Genomic DNA, 27,966 nt, shown 5'->3' on the forward strand with positions numbered 1-27,966 from the left:
TGAGAAGGCCCTAGCCCACGGCTAAGGTTTTTGGACTCTACCCATCAAAGTAACTAAATAAGAATCTAAACTTCAGAGAAATGTTCATGCCCTACCTGGTACATGGCTGTTTTCTGCCTTAGCACACCACTTCTCCAAACTCGGAGCGCTGCTTTCACCTTGCACTGTGTGTTGCAATTGCTTCTCTTTCCCACCACAGACCGTTCCAGTCAAATCTTTACACATCTGTTTGAACTGCTCTTTGTGATGAGGGCGCACAAACATGTAAAACCCTGCCCAAAAGAAAGTACAGTTAACATAAATGCCTGGCCATGGAAGACTTGTTGTTTTGGAGGCAATTCTTTGGAAGCTGAACAATATCACCCTTGTTCCTTAGAGTATCTTCAGGTTTGTGAAAAACTTCATCTTTTTGATTTTTTATTTTTATTTTTTAATAACTACAGGATTTTCCTTGCCAGTAGACAGGTGAGCATTTGGTATCGAAAACAATCTCAACTGACCCAGAAATTTTTCCATCCTCTACAGCTAACCATAAACAACTGATCCGGTCCTTCAGCTGACAACTGATCTAGCAAAAATCAAGCATACGTAATATCTGAAAAACTGTTCTCAAAAAGGAAACTTCTCATTACTTTGGTTGACAAGGATTCACAACCCACATATAAAAATTCTAAAAAAATCCCAATTACAATTTATTGCCAAGCACACAGTTCCACCATAAAGCCCTCTCCAGTCAAAACATCTGTTCAGTAAGGACACTGACTCTCTGTTTGTAAGAATACTCAGGGGGAGATTATGACTCACAGTGCCACACAGTTCATTTCCCCTCTTTCTCTTCACTGTCAGGAGTGATCCGATTAGTTAACACAACAGAAAAACGTGGTTTTCTAAAAATTTTGAGACATTAAGACAACAATATCCCACTGACCCTGAAGAGATACTTCGCACAAATAAATAAAGCTCTACCAGTGGTTCCCAGAATATGCTGTATGCATTATTTCCCACAGAGCAGTTCACAGCAGAGGCAGGGGAGAAGGTGAAACCGAGGTGTTACATAGCACAGTAAGAGAGGCCCCAATCAAAGCAATCAAGGGCAGCATATAGCCTATTATTTGCAAACTAGCTATGAACAGTGAAAGATTATTGCTCACAGGAGCTCATAGCACCTATATGTTATTTTCAACTAAATAATAATGGCTTTAAAATAACCCTTACTTCGTAGGAGATGAAAGTCTTCTGGCCTCTCAGTGGTGAGGGCTGCTATCACTGGTATCATAGCATCATAGTCGTCTGTCTTCTTGTAAGTTAACAGCGCTTCATAGAAATGGCTGAAAGTGCTTTTGTCCAAAGTCTTTTTCACATCGTTGAGATAGGTAGTCCTGAGGACCTGGAGGTGATCTTTCCTAGAGCCTGAAGCTTTCTCAGGATCTTTACTTGGAGCTTGACCAGCATTATCCCCTGAGAAACAGAGAAGACAAGATGAGTAGGGCTTGGGGGAGGAACAGAGGCAAACAGGTGAGCCTTGATTTCTCTCCTATCAATTTCCCTTTTCCTGAATTACTCCAGAGGGGAGTTCTAGAGGGGTTTCCTGAATTACTCCAATGTAGTGAAGTCAACGCTGCTTGCATAGTCAAATGCCCCCCCCTTCCAACCTGACCTTAGGCAGAGCCAAGACCTGCTCCTGGCAACAGCAACTGGGCAAATTAATTCTTGGGAACCCTTTTGGTGTATTTGGGAGTTTCTGGATCTTTGAGATGGAGAAATATGCCAGATAGTCACTTTGGATGAGAAAAAAAACACAGAGGATGCTGTTCTTGGAGGTCAGCAACAAACCATGTTTTGTGCTACGCTTCAAAGGAGTAGGAGCATTTTCAACAGATGGTCTGGCACAAGGGCAAGTAAACTTGACAGCAGCCTTAAGGAATAGATTTCTCACCTCCTATTACTAAAAAGAGAAAAGATGCCCTTTCCTCCCTCCCCCGCAACAGGAAAGCATAATGTCAAAATAGAATAACCAATCTAAAATTGTAGTAAAAGAGATAGCACACGAGCAATGTAGGAGTACAAGATATGTGCAGCTAAGAACACCCTGCTAAACTCCAAGTTGACTTCTGTTCCAAGTGTCGGTCCGTGGATTCTGATATGTCTTAGTTTTGAAAAAGTTCTGTTTCACATATATGCATATATGTGAAGGCATGTACATATGGATAAAATGTATTATAAGAAACTGATTTAAATTAACCAATCACATCGTCTGGTATTTAAATATTTATTCTTCTCAACAGATAATGAACTTTTTAAAGATGGACTTAGTTACATTCCTGGAAAGGGGAAAAACACGGGCGTGAATTTTATAATCTGCAGCTTCTTACAGTAGCATACCCCACTTAAGGAGTGAATCATAGAAATAGGACATACATTTATTACTGTTATTTTTTCAATTACGTTTATTTTTTCAATTACACAAATTTCTGGGAAAAATCAATCTCACAGACCTCAGGGAAAAAAAAGCACAAAGGCCCTATTTCATGCAAGTGTTCTTAAAATTCAAAAGCAAAACAAGGAAATAAATCAGAAGAAACAACATGGCTTCATACATGAAAAGCTTTTAAAGCCTGCCAGGAAACATTGGTTGTTTTTTTTTATTTTATTTACTTATTTATTCTAAAAAGAAAGGATTAGGCTTTGATTATTCTTCATTCTCTAAAGAAAGACATCTAAGCTGTCCAGCTATCCTACTCATTTCCTTATGAGAAATACAAAAAATTCCCAGCTGTTCTTAGGAAGATCTATAATCAAATGAGAACTGAGCCTTTGACTTCAAAGGTAAATACTGGACAGTACAAGATTAGAGGGATACATGCAGAGATTATGTGCAACTGTGAGAATATGTTTGCTAATCTCCATTTCTGCAGAAAAAAGATTGTCCATATGAGGAGTGTACACATTACTGATAACAAAGCAGGAACTGTTTCTTTCTTCATACCTGGATTCACATTGACCTCAGCTAAAATTACATTCCTTAAATGACTCTCATTCACAAACTCTGGACAAACAGGAAACCCCCAGCAGTCTCATGACAAAGCGCCCTTTCCCTCACTGAGATATGCCAGGTCAGTCTCTCGTGCAAGTTTCTGGTTTTAGTCGGTTTCTTTCATGTTCACCTTAATTTAACTTATGAGCTTTTGTGTTTGTTTTGCACAATCCTTGCTGAAAGCTCTCAATTACCATAATTTCTATCTGCAGACTAAGAGCCGCTATACTTTGTGAACACAGGAAACACTGGTTCCCAACAGAATTTACGGAATTTACAATATAAAACATAAAAACACGATACCAAGGTAGTGCATGTTATTTAACATGAAGTGTACCTGCACTAGTCAGTCCTGTTGCCAAGTGAAATCCTCCCTGGTTCAAGTGGAGTCCAGGGTTCAGCTGCGTGTATGAGTCCTTTGAGAATGTTGTTTTCTGCTGACTCTTTTTTCCTTCTGTTAAATCAAGCCAGTATGTTAACAGTGAATTTAGGGAAGAATGAAAATAGAACAATGTGTTTCAAAGTACATTGCTTTGTGCTGAAAACACTAGGGGATGTTGACGCATTTCTTTGCTAAGAGGAGAAGAGCCAACACCCTGCTTTTTTCGCACCTTAATGTTTCAGGATTTCAAAAATTTCAAAACAAAGTTTTGAAACCCGCAGACTAGATTCAAGATCTAAACAGATCTGTCAAAAGCCCTTTTGAAATAAGATGGCATTGTTACTAACTATGCAGTAACTAAAGCTCAGGCATCTGTATATGCTCACAGGAAGGTGGGCAAGAGGATCATGCAGAGCAGACTGAGCTCAAATTTTGATTCATCAAAATTGTTTTCCACCCTTGCATATCTATGTAGTAGATGCATCTTGCTCTGTGGTTGGACATGGCCCATCAAAGGATACAACTGCACAGCACCGAATCAAGCTCCTCACCTATTTTCTTTGCCAGTCTCTCTCTCTCTTCCTGCAGGAGGCTGTGTTCAGGTTTGTAGCCACAGCCCACTCCAGTCAGATTGCAACATGCTTCATCAAACTGTTTTTTATGTTGAGGTCGAACAAACTGGTAAAATTCTTCCATTAGAGACAGGGAGAGGAAAAACAAGGAATTAAATCTACAACAGGTAACAAATGCTACAGGAATTTATGACAGTAGGACTCCTGGGTTAGGTACCAAGAAAATGAAGTGTAGCCAAATAACAAATCAGCACAGTTAAAAAGCGCGTAGAGGTCAATTATAGTGCAATCATCCAAGGAAGCAGTAGATAATTAATTTTTCCAATGTAAAATGGAAGTAGGTTACTTTTCAGTGAAACAGGTAATTGCTGTAAAATGTCGTAAATTACCTCATAAGCTGTGGGGTCAAAGTGTCTGCTAGGCAGGTAGCAAAAAATAGCTGACATACGTCACCCTGCTCCACTGTAAAACGCTTACTAGCCAAAAGCCTAAACCTCACTGCAAGTCAAATGAACTTTAGATTTCACGTGCCTAAAACTTTTGAAAGCTTGACTAGTAAGACAGGCAAACTGGGAAACAGACTGTGGCCACTGTTAGTACTAAGAGCTTGTATTTAGCTTCTCATTTCTTAACCTTAAAAGTTAGCCTTAAATAATTTACAAGATGAGTAACTATTTTATTTTTTTAAAGATGAACAAAGTCACAGAAAAACCTGTCCATTTGCTTCTATGCACAGCAAACAATCAATGATTGTTTCAGATCTCTTCTCTGTCCTCTCCTGCTTCCTTGCTAATTACAAGATGAGTAAATAATTTACACTCAAATCTTACCGTGCTGTTATAAGGAAACTTTCTGTAAAGTAGAAGCAAGAGAGCCGGAATCAGATGTTTTATTTTAAAATATTTTTTTAAAAAACAAAGAAAGTCCCTACCATTCAAAACAAAACCACAGAAACAAATGAATGAGGGAAAATTCAGGAAAGTTTTGTCAGACTCATTAAGCAAGAGGATGTACAGAAAACTTCCATTATTCCTTTTGACTTTCACAGAACTCCATTTCTTTCTGCATTTCCACAGATCGAAATTATTTCTAATGTACTAGCAGAAGGATTCAAATAAGCCAGATAGCTAAATTATCCTGAACACAGCAGAGTGACAGATTTCATCACTTATTTTAGGACATAAGCAACACTCAAAGGTGGTCCTCAGTAAATACACTAATCTTGCATGGGTTGCTAAGACATTGCAGGTCACTAGAAGTAAAGTCTTCTTCAGCGTTTCACTTTCCTATTGCAATATATGCACTATTCTTATGAAGCATCATCTACTGAAAAAGAAACATTAAGGGGGTAGTTGACTTTCAGTCAGTAAACGCATCGAGTCTCCAGCTTCACTCCATAAAGACTTTCCATCTTGTTTTCTCAAAACCTGAACAGCCATACTCCAGTTCCCTCCTCTATTCAAAAGCTGATCATTCTCAATTTGATAACATTGAGAGGGAAATGAAAATTCACAGAGGAAACACTCTGTTAAACTAGAATAAATGTTGGTGGAAGTCTAGTTCCTGTCAATTCAGTCATCACGGAATAGCTTGGGTTGGAAGGGACCTTAAATATCACCTAATTCCAACCCCCTGCCAAGGACAAGGACACCTCCCACTTGATCTGGTAGCTCAAAGCCCCACTTAACCTAGCCTTGAACACTTCCAGAGAAGGGGCATCCACATCTGGGCAACTTGTTCCAGTACCTCAATGCCCTTGGAGTAAAGAATTTCATCCTTATATCTAATCTAAACCTACCCCCTTTTAATTTAAAGCCATTACTCCTTGTCCTATAACTACGGTCCCTGATAAAGAGCCACTCCCCAGTTCTCCTGTAAGCCCCCATTAGGTACGGAAAGGCCAGACATTAGAAGCCAGGAAAATACTAGGTAAACCTGTAAACTATCCGTGCTTGTCCAGATCACTTATACTCATCATTATTTAATAGAAGACTTCTCTAGATATCCTGACTACTTAATTACAGCTTTAACACTGAACCCTTCTGAATGTGTACAGACAACTCCTGACGACCTTCAAGACAAAACTTCATCTTACCTCCTTCCCTTCCAAATCACAGGGATTAAACTATCCTTCTTTTAGGCAAAGTTCAAAACTAGCATAAGCTTCCATTGAATATATATTTTTTATTTCAAGCCTCTCAGTATGCAAACTAAGCCATAATAATTAGATCGAGAGTGTATTTTTTGTTTGTTCTGAGAATATAAAGTGATGACTGCTAATGGTTATTGCCCTAATTGATGTGTACTTCAAAAGTAAAATGGTTACTCATGAAATGCACAAGTCTATTTGGAAGACAAAGGTCATGTCATATAAACTTACTAGGGAACTTGTCATACCTCGTAACAAGATGTGTTTTTTTTCATCCTCAATAAAAAGGGAAGTCATTTGAGACAACATAGCATTGAAGTCATCTGTCTTCTTGTAGTGCTGAAGAGCCTTAGAGAAGAGATCATAGCTTTGTTGGCTTAGGGTCTGCTTCACTGTTGCAATGTAGGATGTAGCTCTGGCTTTCTTTGGCTCAGTTGGGTCTGCTATCTTACCAGGTTCCTGCAAAGATGGGAAGATTTTCAGTAGACACAATGACAAGAGAAACTACTCTCACACGAATTCAGACAGAAGCAACAAATTTACATTCCACAAGATTCTTTAAACATTTGATAATTTAGGGAGGCAGAAGACATCTTAAACATGAAGTAATAACTGTGTGCCTTGGACTACACATAGAACAATGCAATGCTTTCAACTAATATACTACTGTGTCTCATGAAATATTTGTAGTCATCCAAAAAAACATCTATCCATGTGGCATTCCCTTAAAAAAAAAAAAAAGCTTCAGTGCCACAGAAGAAATACAAATCTAACAGGGCCTGCCTCCTCTAAGAACAGAATTAACCAAAAAACGTAAATCTCTGGCTATACAAAGCACGAGATTCAAAAAATGGAAGGTGTTTACTTATTTCTGTTCCTCTAAAAATTTCTTTAAGACACTATAAACACATGCAAGCTAGATTGCTGTCTAGTATTGGGAAACATTTTTGTTCTACAATAACAAGCTGCAGGGACTTGAAAGAGATTCAAAACAAACCCTTCTTTATGAAAGAGACTGCATCATAACGTGCTTACACAGTTTGAACATATACACCCATGACCCTTGACACGCATCAGCCCAAAAGAAATCTCATTGGGGCAATCCTCTGAGGCACGAGTGTATTATTTTCCCCAGATGATTACCCTACCTGTTTGTAAAACATCAGTCCCTCTAACAACTGTGAACATTTTTCCATGAGGGAATGAAAAGGAATGCTGTTATACACCTACTCCACTGACAAAATTGACTGCTTCGGAGGAATGTTTCCTAGAGAAGGCAGCCAAGACTCATTTCACAATTCTATTCTTAGGAGAAGCCTTATTAAGAGAAACGAGATGTACTGCAACCTTGAGGGCTAGGCTGATTCATCATGACATCAGATAGCAACAAACTGCAAACAATCTTCTGCGAAGGTGTTTCCTTTCTCACACCTTGGATACCATCAGCCTCGGGATCTGTGAATACTTTTATGAGTGTTGGATGCCAAGTGACTGATAGCCTCTTTGACAGAGAGAGCGCACCCAGTTAGGACAGTACCTTGGACAACTACTGGCATCCACCATCACCCAGGGAATCCTCACGAATTTATCATGGCTCTCAGACAACACGATGCATCATGAGTTTACTATGGTGTCTCAATCCTCGTTGGAGACAATGCACAATAATGCACAGCTGCAAGCATAATGCACAACAATGACCCACCACAGGTCCTGTTACTATATAATCACTTACCCAAACAAAACAGGACAGTTATACTCTTTGAGGTTCCAACATCAATAAAAAAGAATGAACTACCCACCACACCGGGTCAAGGGGAGGTGATGTTTACAAGGTAGTCACAGTCAGAGCAATTCTCTTCACCTACTAACCCTACCTGAACCTGTGATTGATTGGACCTGTGACGTCCAGATTTGAGAAAGAGCATGACAAACAAATTTCAGATGTGCGCTGATGAATATTTACAATTTGGAGAAAAAACGTAATTGTTTTGGAATCAGCGTCAGTCTACATCAGTCATCTGTCTGCCTGGAAATTTGCAGTTCAAATTACAGCATTCTGCAGATCAAAAGGATGGCACAGACACATGAAAATACATACTGGATTGCTGACTAGCTTTATTTTCTTCCTTCCTCCTTTTTGCTCATCTGTTAACCTCTTCTCATACTGTAGGGAGAGTGTTGACAGACGCTGGGCCTGCAGAGATTAAAAAAGAAAATTCACAAAATTGCTTTTTAAAGTTATTACCCACTTAATTTAGCCATTTCTAGCACTAAAGCTTGTTAACCCAGCCTGTAACACCATTCAAAAGTGAAACAAATCAACCTAAATTATTGCAACAGAGCCTGGGACACTTACCTCTCTCTGGAAAGCAATCATACACTGGATGCTTCAGCAAGAGGGACCAAAAGAGAGCAAATTAAAAAAAAAAAAAGCTGGTCTTGAGGGTGCAGATTCCTAATGAAGCAAAACTGGACTTAAGGCTAGCTGTTTCAGCGTGGGCCTGGCAGTGTACACATAGCTGTGTGTTCCTGATGCCTCACATGCCCCTTCATTTTCCTGCCTGGAAGTACTTCTCTTCTGAAGAAACCCTGTGTCAGGGTTCCTGGGATACTAAGAAAAGTAGCCTAAGCAGTCTTGTAAACAATATCAGGGCAGATGGGATAAGGTAGTATTAAAAACACTTGTGGTTTGACCAATTCTTAGTGCTCCCCATTCCCAGCAACAAATAATTGCACTTGTACTGCAGTGACAAGGAATATTGGTATATACGAGGCTCTAAAAGATGAGTGGGCATAAGCAAGAGGAGTGGAATTGCTTAATGGCAGTCTCCCCAATACTAGCACAAGCCGGTATCAACCACATTAAAAGCATTCATCTGAGCAACAGATAAAGCTGTGGGATAGCCCCATACTGCCAGTTGATTTCTCCATACCTGTTGAGAAAGCAGGTAGTATCAAGTTGATTTATTTCTTTGCTCTTGCCCAGTAAAACAATTTCTTAGTGAGTACGTGACCATCAGTGCATTTACAGAATAGCGTTCGTTGTTCATTTGCAAGAGAAACCAGTGAAACACAACAGTATTCCTATACAATAGTATTCCTGTACTCTACTGTGGCTTCTAAATGTCTACTGAGATCATAAAGCTTCCGAGACAAACTAAATTAAACACACCTAAAACAACAAAAACAAACAAAGCCCTAAGTCAGCCAGCAACCTCAGATTTGACAGTTTGTAGAGCAAGTTGCTGATACTCAGAAATACAGCCTTCAGTGCACTCATAACACTGCAAGGATAATGAACTCCAGACAAAGCTGACCAGGGGACGCTCACGTTTAAATATATTTTAAGTGTCACGTAACAGAATGAAGAACTGGAATGCAAGCTGCAAGTCAGCCATGCATGACACATGCAGTAAGTCACAAAAAGGCCCAGAGACATCTTTTTAATCCCAGACTACACACAGCCTGCATCGTTAGTAGTACGATGCAGAAGAAATATTGCTTCCACGAGGCATATATCAGAAGGGAAACTGGTCAAAGGAAACTGTCGAATTGTTCTTTGAATGGAATCAGAGACTATTTCTGGTATTTTGATTTGAGATGACAAAGGCTTGTTTTCTTAGAGGGCATTTTCCTCCTCCAGGAAATTGTTTCAGAATGATAGCAGCTTGATTTCCATACTTAAGGATACAGCATAACCTTGATAAAGGAAAAAAATGGTAATACAGACTCTACGATGGGTGGCGAATAAAGATACGAAAGAACACCAGCCATGTTATCAGTCCAAATCCAGTGGTTAGTAAAATCAGCTCAACACAAGACTTGTAGAATGAAATCTGGCTCCCTCAGAGGCATCAAATCAGCACCACACACCCCAGATCTCTGGTGCCGGTGGTCATCAATTTAGGTGCAGCACAGGATGACCCCCTCGGTCTTCTGCAAGTCACAGCTGAGTAGTAATGCAGTATCAGAAGGCAGACACGAGCTGACTCACTGTCAGGCCATTAGGACCATCAGTTTATCTGACTTGAGGAAATCCTGAACTAGACCATAAACAGTACAGCTGTGTTAATAGGACACTGGATCTGAGTGACCCTAGAGATGTGTCAGGCTTTCCAAAGAATAAGTTCAGGTGTCCCTACCATGTCACGCCTAGGCTGCCCATGGGTGATGAATCTGATTTCTCATCAGCTGCACACAAATAAATGTTTTCTGTTCCTGTTTCTCAAAGCTTGCACATCCCCCCTTTGTTTTGAACACATCCCTTAGGGCTTTTTAGATGTTCCTTAGACCCTACGCTTTCCCTGAAGCAAACTGCTTAGGTATGCTGATCTAGACATTTCTGGAGTCTAAACCCCGTCATTAGCCAAACCAAGTGTACAAGGCAGCAGTTAACTACGCTGATAGTAGTCAGGCAATACAGAGCTACCACAACAACTGCAAACTAGGACTTTTGAGAAAGCAAGAACACAGCTCAGATGGTGATGTATCAGAAACCCCAATCCAAGAGGAAAGAAATCAAACAGCACAGATGTTTTCTTGATCTTGATGCAGTAATAGATTTCTCATTTTGAAAAGAAACTCCACAAGTCTGAAATATTAATTTTCTGAGACATATAAGAGATTGTCATCTGAAAGTACAAGTACTCATACAAAAACACACGCTCTTTTATTTTTTTCAGTTCAGTATCTGGTCAGACATCAAGTACTGACACAGATTCCACCCAGGTGGACCTGCATATTTACCAACCTCTTTGAAGGCTCTTTACTCTTCCGAGAGCATGGTTAACTTCCAGGAATCTAAACGGTCAGCAGTTATGGAGCACAGTACAAGTGTGCACTTGTTGGCCCTCCAGTTGAATGCGGCAATGAAACTGATTAAGTTTAATTATAAGAACTTGCAGTTTCTAGTGCTGATTATATTGAGTTTTTCTTAAGAGAGGGTTGAACTGGTACTTATGTTAATACCAAATCCATTTTGCTTTAGAGCCTACAATTTTTACTTATAATTAAGTATTTTGTTACAGCATGGTCATTACCTCTTCCTCTCCTGGCAAGCCACTTTCCTCCTCTGCAGCTTCACTGCTCTTCTCGTTGCGCTCCAAGGCATCCAAGAGCCCAAGACGTTGTTTTCTAGGTGAGAACAGTTTTTCTTCATATTCCATGCACAGGCTAGATGCTCCATCTCCACTTACTGGCATTACTGCATAACACAGATGACAAATAAACTTTTTCACATTATCTCTGACATTGTCTTTGATGTAACAATGCCTCAAAATCTTATGTAGCAATCCAGAGTTTGGTGTTACAGCTCATTAGTGCAACTGAAAACCCATACTGAAAGAAGGAAAACAGCTTTTTTCCCCCTATAACATATTCCAGCTTATATTTGGAGATGGGTCTACCAGTTGTGTGAAAGGTAAATTGTTCAGCGAGTTCATCTGACTTGCTCTGCAACTGCACAATACATGGATTCAACTTATGGGAAGAAGCATAGGTGCACTGTTGAAAATTGAGGGAGAAAAAGGTGGTGGCCAAGGTAACTCCTTTTCAATGACAGTCTGCTGTCATATTTGGCTTGGAGGTAATGTGAAATCTCACACTCAATCTCACAGTCATAACTGTTTTGGAACCACAGGTTTAAAAACAACTTCATTGTTCTGTTCAGAAACAGGGAACAAAACAGAGTGGAACATTCTGAACAAATATCTGATACAAGAAAGACTATTATTTTGCATTAGCGTACCACAAATTTTGAAACACTGTTTTCCTTCAAGGCCAACACCCTCTTTCTATTTTCTTAGCTGTGTAAGAGTCATTTGAACAACAGGTTGGAAGGTCGTGTGAAAGTCAGTGTTAGTCAGAACAGTTTTCCAGTTTTTATTTTTAAAAGTATCTATGATACTCCAATAAATTCCTCTTCTGCAGGACGCCTACTCAGGGCACATCAGCCTTCCTGCTCTGTAGTTGCAATAGGTTCTCCTGTTTCCTAATGCCACGCTATATCCCTTCTGATCAGACTCATACATTGGTCTTTGAGCCTTCCTTGCTTTGTCTTCCATTCCAGTTTTTAGCCCCTTGCTCCTCCTTTTCTTTTTTCTTCTGTTTGTCTTAAGGCAACAACAACAAAGTGCATTTGTGAGGACCCAAACCTACCTATTCTTTTCCTCTTCAAACTGGGAACATGGTCATCCAAATTTTTGGCTTTTGCCAGGGAGAGGATCTGCTCTGATGAAGTAGATGGTGCCAGATCATTTTCATTGCGAAAATCAGCAGAGCCAGAAAGGCATTGTGGCTGGGGTGGGGGCATCTGCAAGCAGTTTACAAAATGTTACAACGGGCAAAATCTACTTTTCCACACCACTTCCTTTGCAACCCAAAATCTCAGCAACAACCTGAAGGCATCTCTTTTTTCCCAACAATCTTGCTGTCAAGAGTTTTTAAGCATGCTGGTTGACGTGTTTTTGATGACAGGCTCAAATAACTATAAGGTGACACACACAGATGAAGAATAGCAAGCAGGCTTAGTGCTAAGTGACTTGTAACAGAAAAGGGGTTGTGCCACTGTTGAAGAACAATTGCTTCTTAACACTACTCCTGCAACACGGCCCCTTCTGGCGATGCACATTGGGTTGTCGTTTTTACGTACCACAAAACTCCTGTTTATGATCAGAGAAGATCAACTCATCCAAAATCCTTAATCTGTAATTTATTATTTTGAATAACATTTCATTTGGCTAAAGCATCTTCCAGGAAATAATCCAAGTCTGTTGTGAAAATTTATATGTTTATTTTAGTCTTAGTCTCCATTTGGAGAACAAAGAATTCCCTGTTCTGGCTTCCAGCCCATTTCTGGCTATGCCTTTCTCCAGTGCATTAGAAAGTCTTTTACAAGGATTGCTATTTATATCAAGGAACTACTACTGAGAAGGAGAGCTTCTTAATGCTAAGGGAGAAATCATAATAGTTAAGATGAGCCAGTGATGAAATGTAATAACTGCTGAGTTTGTCTCACTCTTTACACCAGTCAGCTTAGATCTAAATTTAAGGGTTGTCAAACCCTTAACTCTTTCACATATATGCCTTCTCCCAGAAGACAAATTTTTTTTTTTGATGCTAAAATCAGTTTTGGTATTTGTATGCCATCCAGTGAAGGCACTGTTTATTCAGGAGGGACTGGAAAAGGAAGTTTTTTTTGTGATCTAACCTGAGGAGTTGCACAGCATGACCACATATCCTGTCACAGCTCATTCTTGGAGGAAGATAACGGATACCTCCCTTCCCGTAAAGCTTCCAATGCAAGACGATGCCCCAAAGAAAGGTTGCTTAGCAGTAACAAGTGACTCCTTCACATATCTCATGTCTTAGAATTCCCAGTTTCCAACATTACCAATAAATCCATTATTATTATTATTATTTTTGTTTAAAGATACTTGCAATTTCTTGAGCAACACGGAAGAACGTGGAGACACTTCTGACTGCATGCCCGAAGTTGTCATAAACATTCACATAAGGGCGGACCCATGAAGGCAGCTTGCCTCTTACATCGCTGGTTGTGAACCTGGTAGGATTAGAAAAGGAGAGAATTATTTGCCAGATGGCCTAAATGAATTAAACAAATTCAAGATTATGGTCCAAAAGGGCAAGAGAGGAGTAGCAAGACAAAAGGGATTGCAACAGTGAAGTAAATATAATGGAATGATGTCTGCACTCAGGAGAAAAGGGTTTTGTTGATACCAGATACTATGCAATGACCCAGTTTGTATCTTTTGCCCATGAAGTCTTTAACCATGCAAGTACTGCACAGTACTGAACTGTGACATGCTCAGTATTCCCTGTCAGGCCTCAACGCTGAAGGCTATCAATTGAAGAATTGTTTCAGCAATATAATCTTTCCATATTTTCCTCCTCCTCCTCTCCAAAACTGCAGTTTTGGTATCTGCCGTCTCAAATGAGAGACGGAGAAAATGTAAAACTTAAGTGGCAATCACACGATTTCCAGTAGCATGGGGTGAAAATCTAACTCTTGCCATGCACATTTTGTTTTTTCTTTTAAAAGACTTACAAACAAATTCAGCAAGTTAGCTTGTTTTGCAGTAATACCATTAAGCTCTTTCTGCAGCTCCAAGACAGTATATTTTGGGAGCAGAAGATAACAAATAACTGAACTGCTTTAAGAAAATAATCATCTTACCCACTAAATAAAGTCATTCAACTACTTATGAACTGTAGCCTTCTCCTAACAGTAACCTCAGCACATTTACATACAATATACAAACACATTTTGGGTTACAAAGATATTGACACATTTATATTCCAGAACCAAGGTTTCACCTGTGGTCACACAGGAAAATAGCACCATAGTCCTGGCGATGTCTGATGACCCTGCCGATAGCCTGATTAACAGCCCGGGAAGCTTGCTGATTGTACCACTCACGCCCAGATAAATACTGCAATAGGTGGGAAAAAGAATTAACATTATTTACCAGGCGAAACATTCTCCATGATGTACAGTTATTATTTCCTTCTAAATCACTAAAAAAATATATCAGTAAGATCTTCTGAGCAATCTCTAAAAGACTGGGAAAGCAGAATACTTTGCCTCAAACATCACACCTGGCTTACGGGACACAGAAGACCCAACTAGTAATATACAGCTCCAGGATATATTTAGAATGTGATGCACTGAGAGCTTTTGTACTACAATAGACTGACCATATTATTTAATACCTAAGAGGTATCTTGCAGGATAATATACTAAATTTATAATGCCATTAATTCTTATGCCTGAAGCAATACCAAAAAAAATTAACCCACAAACAAACCAGACAGCACAAGCATTTTTTCTTGCCCACCCTCTTTCTAGGTGAAACAATTCCCTCAGAAAGCTGCACGGATGACATGCACGCAAAGACTTCAACTGAAATTTTAATTACACCATTTTTTGGAGCCTGTATTTGATTGCAACCATGTCAGTGGAGACAGAATTTGGAACCCTTAACATTATCAGAAAAATGTGAATATGCTTGTGACAGACTCCCAGCGTTGTCTGACTGTTTTGATATTCATGGTCCCACAAGGCTGGAAGGATAAGAAAAGCCAAGTTCCACAGAGGGAGAAAGAAAGACACAACAAACCTACAAGTAGCCAACAGTTAAGAACTGCCCACTATTACCTGTGCACCCACACAGCTTCTTTTCATTTCATCCAGGAACTGCATCTTTAAAACAACTCTGGGCTCCATACAAGGAGGAAATGGAAGCCCAGTAATGATGACTCCTCGTCCATTTATGTCTGCGAAGTCCAAGCCTTCACTGGCCTGAAAAGAGTGTTTTTAATTACCAACAGGATTTGAATTGACATTTCAGAGATGTTCAGCAGTCACAGGCCCTTTATTCCCATTATATTAGATTCCTAGCCAAGTGCAATACATCAACCAGATTTTTTGCTTTTATTACCAGGACTTTAAACTTGGCTTTATCCTCTAGGAAGCCCTGAATTATACTTCTGCCAATACCATTAAGGAATGTCTTATTCCTGGATAAGTAGAACAGCCCTATTCAGAAGATTCTGTTTAAACATTCCATACCCTGAGTTGTTAACAAGATGGAATAAGAACATGGTTAACCTTCTTTGACATTAAAAATGAACAGAATCATTTCAAAGCAGTAATGGAAAGTTACCAGAAATCTGCTCAGAAAACACCAGATTCTAACTTCATATTCACCAGATGTGCTGCTTACATCTGTACAAGGAGTTGTCGTCACTCATGGCCTTGTGCATGCTTATGTCTCATGCTATGCTGCCAAACCAGTGAACAAAATCAGAGTTGAACAGACAAAAATAATTTTGGGGAAAAAAAGTTGGTTTGTTCTTCAGCTGAATCATTTTCCCATCTCATTTACCATGCTGCATAAACAGCTGTGGTGGAGTGTAATATCACAGATGGATGGGGTAGAACGACCAACTCTAGTCTGCTTAAACCAGCACAATCAACAAGAAGAGAAAGCGCAGCATGCACTGTCACCCACCTGGAGCTATCAATTTTATCACATTCCCTAAACTACTAAAAAAACTAGAGCAACTGTCCTAGAATCTCCTCTTTATGAAAAGCACTGGTTTTCTAGGTTTCTTTCAGAAAAGCGAGAACAGAAAATGTTAGCTAAAACCGACTGTCAACATAGAAGCTGAGCAACCATATCAAAGGGAACCTTGAAGTAATGGCTGAGAAGGGAGCTAGTTTTCGGTAGCTTTTGACAACACGGCTCTTTTGGTTTATCTTCTCAGATATTTCCAATTTTGAAGTCATACTATTAACTCTCTGTTTACAATAAACAAAACAGCGCACTACTGAAAAGCATGATCTCTCCAAAGACTCCATTCCTCTGAGGGTGACACAGTATTGTTGGAAGGACAATAGAGACCATTTACTAGAGTCCCAGCCAAAAAGAACAATAGCTTTTCTGAATTGATCCAACAACTGCTTTGACGAAAAGGACTGAAGGTTCAAAAGATGTTGAGTCAAGTTTCTTTTGGTAGACAGCAGGCAGCAGCAAAAAGACTCTCAGAGTAATTCATGACTTGGCAAGTATTTCCACTGGTATCATAGATCAACTTATCAACACTGTTAATCGTAAATGAAAGGTCACCAAATATTCCATGGGGACCTGAACATACTAAAAATTCCATCTTGAAAACTGAGCAATACTTTTTAGTTTTCAGCAATGTTGTTATAACATGATTGACTGCAGTTTTTTCTTTTAATCCTCTTCCTAAACTCTTGTTCTCATCCGATGAGTCAAGTTTGCTGTGAGCAGCCAACAGGAAATGTATCGTGATGCTCATTCCCCTTAAAGAACTCAGAGGTGTATCCCTTTGATAAGAACAGGAAATAAAATATACGTATAATGACATAAATTTGAAAAGGCTTCAGGGCATCCCATTTTTCTTCTTGTTTTTTTTTTTTTTTTTTTCCCCCCACGTATAACTACAGTCACACAATGCAAATGTTCTTCTTAAATCCCAAATGACATCATGTCCACTACATAATCTGATCTCAGATAAAATAAATACTCATTTACATTACCTTTCCCCGACATACTGCAAAAAAAGCAGCTCCGTTGGACTTAGGACAGACAATTTTATCATAGTATGCATCCATTACCTAAAAGATAAACTAGTTTAAGTAAAAATGGTATTAACTTTTGCATCTGCCTAAATAGAAACCTGTACTAGGTAAACTTGACTTGTCCACCAAGATGTAAAATACAATTAATTAACTGCACAAATTAATAAACACCCAAAGCATGACAAGGTGGGAAGAAATGGTCCACAAACCAAAGATGCCAGCTACTGAAGTGACAGCTTTCTACTACGTCAATTACTCAATAAATGTGCATGTTTGCTGCTGTTACACATCACTGGATTTCAAAGGAAGACTCTACCTTGCACAACTAGGTGAAAGAGTAAAGGAAAGATGAATAGAAAAAATATAGTTCAAAGAAGCTCTTGGAGCATTTTGATTTTATTCTAGGAACATGCGGTTAGCACCAAAGCACATGATAGAGAAGGTATATAAATATCATAATAGCTTGTGGAAACGTTACAGGTATGTAATGCGAATTACCAACCTCTGCAAAGCTTCCTTTATACTTGGGTTCCACAAATATTGGCTTCACTTCTTCTATTCTTTTAGCAAAATCATGCTCCTGTTAAACAGATAGTGAACATGAGAAATGCCCATGAGAAAGGACACTTATACCAGAAATGACCATGGGAAAGGAAACGGTCAGGGGCAGTCATCACAGATGCCTCCCACCATCTGTTCTGCTCTTGCTAAACATGAGGAGATGGGTGCAGAAACACACAATTCTAATGACACCGAGAAAGCAGTGGTTTTTCACAGGTGGTGTAACTCAAACATTACACTGAACAGAGGTCCGTTTATTTTCCTTCCAACTTGCAAGTTCCCAACACTGACCTCTCAGAGACCCACCCATTCTGGGGTCAATTCACTTTTAAAACAATTATTATATCTTTGTCCCAGCATTCACTTTTAAGGAGGAGGAGAGTATAAAGCAGAACTGTTCTGTCAAATCTCACTAGAGACGCTCAAGTCATGAACAAAGCAGTTTTAAAAAAAAAAATTACAGTTGCAATGGCTACAAATTAAACAAAGATTCATCCTGGGATTTTTATTCCTCTCAAAAGCTGAAACACTTGAACAAACTATAATTTGGAGGTTTAGTAAAAAGTAGTGTGGTGAAATTAAGTGAACTCTAAGACCAGATCAGACAACGTACTAATGTATTATTCCTCCTTACTCAGACTTTTTACTTCCTGGATTTAATAATTACTTATTAACAAAGAATTTTGAAAGAGCATTGTTAGATAGCATAAATACAAATGGTCTGAAGTGTGCAACTAAGTCACCTATAAACGGACAACAATTAACATACTCTCCAATATTCCAAGCTCTTATCCATGACAGGATACGATGGGAAGAACACCAACAGTCCATGAGGTACAACTCGCACAAGATTACCTGCAACAAGATAGGGAAACGTAGAGTTCAAAGCAGTTTTCTCCTGGAACAGAGAGCATAGATTGTGCAAGAAAAGTAGATCAACAACATGGCTTCTCTCCATAATCTTTTCTGCTTCCTTGACATTAAAGTTGGTGTATTAGAAGTTAATTAAAAAAAAAATAAATCATTTCAATAACATTGTTGTCAAGGTATAAACTTCAGACTTTGTTGTTGCAAAAGTCAGTGTTACAGGTTTTCTAAAGTGTAGCTTTAACAGGATAAAAGATGTTACAAGTACAACAAAAGCCTAGACAAAGAGATACAACATTACCTGCTGTATTTTCAAATGCAACAGCAGGACCTATTTTCAGATCTTTAACATTTCAAACACATTCCAATAATTTTCTAGAAATGCTGTACAACAGTCTGTTTCTGAAATCCACACACCTCACTTACCAATTGTTTTCCCCAGAGAAGATAAATAGTCCTCTGAAAACCTACAAACAAGAACAGTCAAGCACCATCATTGTATTTCCTCCTCTCCATTTTTTTATGCAAATTTACTTCCTGATATTCATCTAAAATAGCACATCCATACTCCCAATCACCCATGCCAAACACACGGTATTAGTAATACTGGCTACACGATGCTATTACTATAAATTTTATCCTCCGCACTGAAGATGATCTAAGCTTCAATATTCAACATCTAACAAGTTGAAACGTGCAGCCATACGAGTTTTATGATTAATACTAACGTTAGGAGTGAAAGTTCTGCCAGAAAAGTCTGTAGATGCTCTGAAGCCTGACTACCATTACAGCTATTAAAAATAATTATTGGTGAACTAGGTGTGGTGAGGCTTGGGGGGGCAAAAAGAGTGAATTTGGTTGCTATGGTTATTGTTTACTTGGGGTATAAGCAGAGTGAATCATTTAATGTATTGCTCTACAACGAGTAGGATTTATCTGTTTCTTCCAGTCCTGACTAAAATGTCACCTGTTCCCTCATGCCTCTACATTTTTTTCTTTTTAGTTCCACGTAAATCTGCATACGTTTTTTTTTTTTGGTTTTCCCAGGAAACTTAAATATGCAAGGAAAAAAAAACACAGATTTATGTTTGCAAGAGCTGTAAATACCAATATCACCAAACAGCTGCTGTCAAGACACACCTAACACTGTGCATTCCCCAGCCATTCCCACTCAAGAGACAGTATCTTCAGCAAATTAAATGAAATGTCATGATAAGATTCTGCAAATGAAACAGACAATCTAAGGGTTTTCCAGACTGCTGCTGCTTCTCTGTGAAAAATCAGTTATAATTGTTGAGTCCCTTTCCACTTCTGTGGAACATTTGGGATTTTTTCCCTTTTTTGTAGTAAAAACTTTTTTTAGATCCATTTTTGGATTTCTCTATACTGCTGAAAAAGAGCAAGTCAGGCCTGCAGCAGGCAAAATTACAGAATTCTCAGGCAGAGTTTTAGGTATAATGTCGAAACTGGAAGAGATTTACGAATGTGATATCTTAAAAAAATAGGAAGAAAATTAAATGGAAGAACACGTATATCACACGGAGGGAACTATCCTCATTTCAAAGTACTATAGAAGGATGACAACCCTAAACACAGCACTGGCTCAAAGGCCATGTCGCTCTTCAGTAATGTCAGAGCGCAGAACCGTCTAATATGTGCAGCAAAGCATGAAGCTACATCTTAAAATGATATGCTGAGATGCCAATGAGATCATTACATTATGGAACAAGAGTCAATATACAATGAACTTATATGCTCTGGCATTCCTCACTGGCAGCATTTTTGTTTCTTCTATGGAAAAAGCAAAAGCTGCAGAAGAAGAAGCAGTTTATTATGAAGAAAAGAAAGACATGGACAAAATGATGAAAGACCAGAGAAAAGAAAGAAAAAATGATGAAAAGCTTGACAACAATTTGGATATGTTTTTCTTTAGGAAGCACTGCAGAGGTGGAGACTGATCATGACAACAAACTTTAAATACAAAAATAGTTGTCACAAAGGCCAGCCATTTTTCAAGTCAATTAAGCTTTCAGAAAATAAATTTAGAATAGGGACTCATGTCAGCGAGTGTGGGCTGCTCTGTAACAGGAATGAAGGTGGCACCTGAGCACAATATGAAGGCATGCAGGGCAGGGGCCCTGCCACACTAACAGAGCAAGGCAAGCAGGAAAGACTCAGAGGAAGTAGTTAGGCTCAAATCCAGATCATCAGGCAAAGTCATGGTGATGGGGAAGGTCCAAGGTCAAGCCAGGAATGGAAGTCAGTAAACCAGGATCAGGTCCAATGACTGTCACAGTCCTGTGATGGTGAGAAAGGTCCAGTGACAAGGAGGACAAGGTCAGGAAGTCAATCAGCAAGTCAGGGTCAGATCAGTAGGGCTGACAGCCAGGTGTGGTTATGACAGAGCTGGAGACATACTTCTACAGCAGCGTGGGCATGGACCGAAGGCCTTGGCCTGAACTTAAGTGGAACTCCTAAGCCCACGCTCCACTCCTGATCTGTGGGTGGAGGCCCCTCAAGGCTGATCAGGGCCATTAAGGACTCTTAGTGCACTCAGTGCCCTGATGCTCAGTCCCTTCCAGCCTTCCACTTCTAAACTTGCTACAGTAGTGGTTAAATGATGTTGTTATTCAGCACAGTGCTTATCTAAGAAAACAACTACAGAGATCACTTATTTCACTAGAGTCTTCCTTCAAGAACCAAAACCGTAAGAACCCATGACCCCAGTGAACTACGTGGAATCCTGCTTTACCTCCTTTCATAGGTAGAAGTGAGCACAGCTCCATCAGGTCCTTTGGGAATGATTCCAACCCAGAGCTGGTGTTTATCAATAACATGAGGATTCTCCAAGCTAACAGGAAAAGGGCTGAAGAAAGAGGAAAATGAGACCCAAGTCATACTCACTCTATGATTCCCTACTAGCTACCAGTCCAGAACACTCAGAAATCCTAAGAGAAAACAAAAAATCACGAGTTCAAATGATGCATTTTCAGTACTATAACTGTTCACACACCTAGGTACTTACATCTGCATTTCCATTGTAAATGATGAGAGTGGAGAGAGAGTCCCACTAGTAAGGATAATCGTCCTGACTCCTTGTCGAACAAGATCATGCATGCTATATCCAGGACTGAAACACCAATAGCTTAAGGTCTTTCCTGTATCAAATAAAGAGAAAACACTAAGAAGCAAGACTGTATGGAGGAAAAATCATGAATATGAATTAGTCATATTATAATTCATGACTAATTCTATGGATATAGCACACAGCAGCATCCGAACTTCTAAAACTAAAAAGACCAGCATATGAAGCTAAAACTCCAGATGTTTGTGTGCTTTGCTTTGCTCTTTTCAAATTTAATTATTATGGCAATTCACAAAATAGTTTACAAGATCATTGCTCATTCACACCTTAAGTAGATTACATTTTAGTCAGAAGATTGTTATAGAAAAGACAGAGCATCAGAGCATTCTGTCAGAAAGCAATAGGCAGACTGAGTAGATAAAACTACTTCATCCTCCATCCACTGATCCATCTCCTGCTGTCACTGACAACTGGAAGTGGAAGCATGGTGGGAGAACTGCAGAATACTGGGATAAAGGACAAATGACCGAAGTTACTCAAAAATACTTCCACCCTTGCACTTGGTTGAAAAGAAATCTTTCTTCATCAGGAATTTCCAAAGGCTAAAGTTTTCACATAGTCTTTCCATAGCCTTTCCATTTTCTCACACCCAACTACCAAACCCTTCAACTTTTGCTCAAATCTTTTGTGGGATACGGATATAGAAATATGTGCCACACTGAAAATCTGGCATACTATAAATTATCAACACAAAGGATATAAAGAAAAGCAGGTTAACCCTACTACTGTTTTTTCTCATTGCTCATCTTATAGCTGTACAATTGGTGGCTCTGCTGAAAACTTAGCATCAGCTTTTCAGAGACATCCAAAAGAACCAAAAAAGGAAATGATCACCTACGTCAAGAACAAGAGCACACAAATGAAACATTAATCATGTAAAACAGAATCCAAAAGCTAAATTCAGTAAGAAATCCAGTATCCACGTATCATGTGTGTGTCATTTAAATATATACATGCTTCTTCCAAAGACTATTTCCAACAAGGAGCTGACAGCTTCAGGAAATCCCCAGTAATATGTCCCCAGTGAGTCACTTACTGCTTAGATTTACAACGGAGAACATTTATTTTAAGCTAAAGCTTTATCCTCCCATCTCATTTGGACAAAGCCAGGCAGATGTCTCTTCATTTCCAACCTGAACCTCCCCTGGTGCAACTTGAGGTCATTCCCTCTAATCCTATCACTGATTATCTTTCTTTCAGGTAGTTGTAGAGAGCAATAAGGTCTCCACTGAGCCTCCTCTTCTCCAGAACAAGCAACCCCAGTTCCCTCAGCTGCTCTTCATAGGACTTGTGTTCCATCCCCTTCACCAGCTTCGTAGCCCTTCTCTGGACACGCTCCAGGACAGAAAGCATAAGAAGTGTCAGAAGCATAAGAAATTCCAGCATAAAAGCAACTGGTATGGGATGGCCTAAAAGAGAACACCAACCACTCACATTTGCCTCACCAGCACTCGATTTGAAATATACTTCTCTACAACCCTGCAAGAGGACTGCCAGGCATCAATTCCCCAGTTGTTGGGGAAGCTGGAACTGCAGTACATTTTTCAGCCTGGTGCTCTCCTATTATGTCTTTAAGGTTAACAATGTTAAACTGTTTTTCGAAGTCCCAATCACTACCAGGAAGCTTGGATGCTACACAAGGTAGATCTCTGCAGCAGCTTGTTCCATTCCTAGTACAAGGACAGTTAATCCAGGGATAAATGATTTGTGAGTAGTTTATGACACGGTGATTTAGAGCAAACCAGAAGTAAAAGCATTTTATTTTAATGTACAAATGCAGTTCAGTATCACGTTTTTAAGTGGCATCAGTAGCCAGGACAGGTAGCTAGGACTCTGGATGTTTCTAACTATCCCAAGCTATGTCATTTTCCCTCATCAGTCACAATTTATAGAGAATTAGGCCCAAGGGCATCATTTGTATAAAATCCCTTAAAAAGAGCTATTCTGAAGAGGTTTGCAGCATTCTTATAGGGTCTCCTACACCACTACAGGGAAATGGGATCTGATCAGTCCTGGATGTCCTCTGTATATAATTCAAGTCTCAACACATTGCTAGCTGTTGCGTATGGATTTGTGAATACTGTTTGGATTTGAAAAGCAGAGATATCCGTATGTGCTTGCTAGATTACAGAAGAACTGTGTCACTTCTTTTTGATTGAAAATCCTCCCAATTATGCATTAAGTCTAGTGTTTCTCTTAGCCCTTCCCTGCACACATACTTCGAAAAGTCTACTTAAAATTATTCCTGTAACTTGAAACTCTGATTAAGCAATACCTCAGGAAAATGGTATCTGCAGATTACCAAACAGCACTTTCTCTGTTCAGAACAGTGAAGGGAGCACTTACGCTGTGGAAAAACTTATGGGGACATTACATGGAAAAAAAAAATCTGGAAAAGCATTCTTTGAAAAAGTCACTTTTGCACTTATGAAAGGACTTCTGTGAAATGAATAAATACGTTCTCAACAGCATTTCACTGAATAATTAGGTAGATAATGGGGCAAGGTATTTACAAAGGTCCTTGGAGAGTATTCTGTTAAAGAAGGCTTAGGCAAAAGGATCTGCATCTCTCTTCTTTAATCAGAAAATCCTTCGGAAATGGTTTATGAATGTTTTCCAGACAACTATTTATTAACAAAAATTAAAAATACATACTACTACTACTACTAAAAAAAACACAAAGCTCTTTGTTACAGAGCTTCAGAATAAGCCAACCAACTATAGCTCCTCCACTATATCTGAACAATTTCAACAGAGAACTTTCAATAATTAAGAACTTTCAGTGAATTTACTCATATAAAACCTTTGGCACACATTTTCAGTACCATATTTATGCATGGCTCTTCTTGTAAAAAGGTAGTTACAGCCTTAGCAACACTAGTTTTGCATTTAACACAACACAGTAATAGAGAGAAATATAGCTCATATGAGGGTCTCAGAACATTTCCTAAACTTCAATGTTGATCCTCAAGGATTTCCTATTCTTACACAGGTCTGAAGACCTTCTTTACACTCATTCAATCAGCTGTTCCATAATGAAGATTATTTTCTTTCATTGGAATAACTGAACTAGAAGAACTCCAATGCAAAGTGCACACAGCAGCACTGGTAGAGGTGTATTTTATATTGAGATTGCTTACGTCACCTTGCCTTCAGAAGTAACCACACAAGTGACAAGTGCCTCCTAGAGTCATCATATCCACAGCAGAGCCGTACTTAGAAAACTGGAAAGTAACATGCTGAAGCAATCTTAAAACTCTTCAAACTTATCAAAGTCGCAAAGCCTTAAAAATCTACCCTGCTCTAGAGAGAGAGAGCTCCAGGACAACACGAATGCCCCAGGTCTCCTTGTATTACAGTAAATGACTAAAACGCAGATCAGGATGTCATCAATTGCGTTCCCTTATTGGAATCAAAAGGAGCAGTTGAGTAGTTTTCAATGTAGCTTTTGCATAAGCCTGCCAGAGTACGAGTCCTATACCTTGTTTTTTTGCAGCTGATGAATCCCAGACATTCGTCTTTTGCTTCTTCTGATTACTGTTTTCCAGATGAATGTGTACCTGAAGGAAAATAACAGTGACATTCCTAGAGACTGCTGCAGAAACAAACTTACACTTCATCCCTAGAAAAAGCTAGGTTATGTTAAGGGTAGTTAATGTAATTAATGCCATTTTATGGTAATAAGGTCATATAACTTCTTATCTGTCTCTCACGTTTTGTTTCTAGTCTGTCATAATGCACCTGACAAGGAGCACAGAAGCATATCACGACAAACAGCCATTTTCAGTCAGTTTATGGAAGCAGTATGTCATGGGCTGCCCTGAACAAAAACAAACACCACAATTACTTGGGTATTGTCTACCAGGTTATAACTTGTAAGCTAGAGAAAGTATTATGGCACTAGAAAGACTTCCTTTATCTGACAACAAAAACAGCCTCAAGTCTCCAACTTAAGATGAAATTTACTTTTAACTTAAAACAAGATCTGTTCCTAAACTCGTTATAGCACCACAGTTGTTGAGTCCCAAACTCTATCTAAATAAGGACTTTGGGTTTGGTTTTTTTTGAATGGCTGTACTGTACTTGGTTGGTATTAGGTTAAAGTCAAATAATTTTTCAAACTCTGATTATTTTTATCGAGAAAAAAGGAGGAAATTTCACTCAAGCCTTATGAAGAACTCCTTCAAAAATGGTACTGCAAAATATGAGTCAGCCGAGAAATCAATTTGCTGGCAGAATACACTGATTCTTGCATAATTTGCAGTATAAACATTTTAATAATTCACATTTACTGCACTTCTTATTTCATTTTAGGTAAAACTAAAAAAAGGTTATTTAAAATTTGCTGTGTAGATCCCCTTTTTCCATAGAACCTAAACTAACCACATTTCCTTTTTTTTTTTTTTTCCTGGAAGAACTTACATACCCTCCTTGTAGCCAACACCATAATTTGCAATACTGTCCGCGTCTTTCTCAGTGTTGAATACACTAAGCACAAGCATGAAATGCCACCATGGAAAAAGGCAGGACTCACACAGCTTTCCATACCTTATAGTATCTGGATATCGACTGAGGTGGCACAAAACTTGTTGTGCCTTCTGGAGGATCGATGTTGAATACTATCTGGAAAACAGACATAAAGAAACACAAGTTTTAACAACTGTTGCCAACAAAATCCCTAACATATCTTTGTAATGAGAAGTATCTCCAGAAAAATCACTGTAGGGATAACTAAATATATCTCCTTGCTTCTGTAAACTAATTAAAGTGGAAAATATTGAATACATTTTTACAGGCAATTTCTGCTAACCACTTGACTTTCTCATTACTCCAAACAATACAAACCAGTATCTAAATATATATTGAAACCATACAAATGACAGTGTTATTATTCACACTGTACTTGACTCCTGGCTGTTGATGAACATAACCACATTGCATGCTCAAGAGATCAGAGTCACAACCATGTGTAAAAGAACTTTTAGAATTCCCTCAGTTAAAAATTTCATTCATGATACCCTACATTAACAATATTCTTCCTAGAGAAAAATCAAGTTGTGAGCATATTTAATCGTCCATAATTTAAATGAAAAAGAAATCTAACAACTGTCCTGAACAGAATTATGCTTCTTATCTTTTCCTGTACATGATGTCTTATGACTAAGGATGATGATCTTTCAAACATATGGCATTTCATGAAAACAGCTGTGTTTCTCAAATATTTATAACTTCTGTTAATTTTTCTAAACAAAATTTCTTCAGACTTCTAAAAGGAATTATCTAAGCTCACAAAAATATTAGCTAGTTACAATCAGAATGATGTTCTCCACTAGTCAGAAAAAAAAACAGAATTCCTGGAAAAACAAACTTCTAAAATATAGCCAAAGACATTATGTACAAGAAAGATTTTATTAAGTGTTCTTCTAAAAGAAAAATAATAATAATAAAAAGGCTGGTACAAAGTTAACTGTTGAAGTCAGAGCTCTGTAAGAAGAAAATGCTGTTTTACCAAGCAAGACATTGACTGTAACCTAATCATAGTGTTAATTTGTTATCAAGTTGTTATCTTGAGATATTTGTATGTGCCAGATGATTTGGCAGTAACTGTCCATGTGCACACTCTCAGCAGCAGATGAAGAGATCTCAGCTTTCATTGAAAGATGTACCATCCAATTCAAATAATCTTTCATCTATCACAAGCTAGAAGAGCACACACAGTTACCTTTGGCCCCGTAGTGCCCTGTAATCTGTAGGCTCCAGTCAGTAGCATTTGGCTTCTACTGCTGACTCTCATCACCTTGCAGCTTTGAAACACCAAAAAACTAATTTAAATTTAAGGGTACCTCCCATTCCCCATGAAAGAACCAAACGTTTTCTGATTCACTGATTTCAGTGTCAACTTCTAAAATGTAAGAAGTTTTGGTGAACAAAATCCAGAGATAACCACGGAGACAAACATATCTGGAGCAGCAGAATACATACAAAAGCAGAAGTAACTCTTATTAGCTTCTAGAATATGATAAAGCACAGTGCCAAGAAATTCCAAGAGATATTTCAGGTGACAGTAATGAATCTGATCAACCCACAACACAAGGATTGTGATTAAAAAAAAAAAAAGAACAAAAAAT

General features: G+C 38.8%; 1 protein-coding gene across 6 annotated transcripts in view; it reads right to left on the reverse strand.

Annotated features, from left to right (window-relative positions):
* Positions 1-27,966, reverse strand: part of RTEL1 (regulator of telomere elongation helicase 1) — a 46,023-nt gene that overhangs the window by 5,893 nt on the left and 12,164 nt on the right. For all 6 annotated transcript variants that reach the window (XR_011102027.1, XR_011102026.1, XM_068700821.1 and 3 more), the window contains exons 15-33: positions 26,387-26,461; positions 25,320-25,398; positions 21,719-21,851; positions 21,446-21,559; positions 19,120-19,160; positions 18,596-18,681; positions 17,768-17,845; positions 17,224-17,301; positions 15,313-15,456; positions 14,472-14,587; positions 13,575-13,698; positions 12,294-12,447; positions 11,177-11,340; positions 8,236-8,331; positions 6,386-6,596; positions 3,968-4,105; positions 3,372-3,488; positions 1,216-1,458; positions 96-272 (exon numbers count right to left, since the gene is read on the reverse strand). Coding sequence is in view for 4 of the 6 variants with exons in the window: in XM_068700821.1 (XP_068556922.1) it covers positions 96-272; positions 1,216-1,458; positions 3,372-3,488; positions 3,968-4,105; positions 6,386-6,596; positions 8,236-8,331; positions 11,177-11,340; positions 12,294-12,447; positions 13,575-13,698; positions 14,472-14,587; positions 15,313-15,456; positions 17,224-17,301; positions 17,768-17,845; positions 18,596-18,681; positions 19,120-19,160; positions 21,446-21,559; positions 21,719-21,851; positions 25,320-25,398; positions 26,387-26,461 (2,368 nt within the window). In the remaining 2 variants the exon portion in view is untranslated. The remainder of the gene's footprint in view (positions 1-95; positions 273-1,215; positions 1,459-3,371; positions 3,489-3,967; positions 4,106-6,385; positions 6,597-8,235; positions 8,332-11,176; positions 11,341-12,293; positions 12,448-13,574; positions 13,699-14,471; positions 14,588-15,312; positions 15,457-17,223; positions 17,302-17,767; positions 17,846-18,595; positions 18,682-19,119; positions 19,161-21,445; positions 21,560-21,718; positions 21,852-25,319; positions 25,399-26,386; positions 26,462-27,966) is intronic.

Source organism: Anas acuta, chromosome 16 (assembly GCF_963932015.1).
Source record: "Anas acuta chromosome 16, bAnaAcu1.1, whole genome shotgun sequence".
Lineage (NCBI taxonomy): Eukaryota > Metazoa > Chordata > Aves > Anseriformes > Anatidae > Anas > Anas acuta.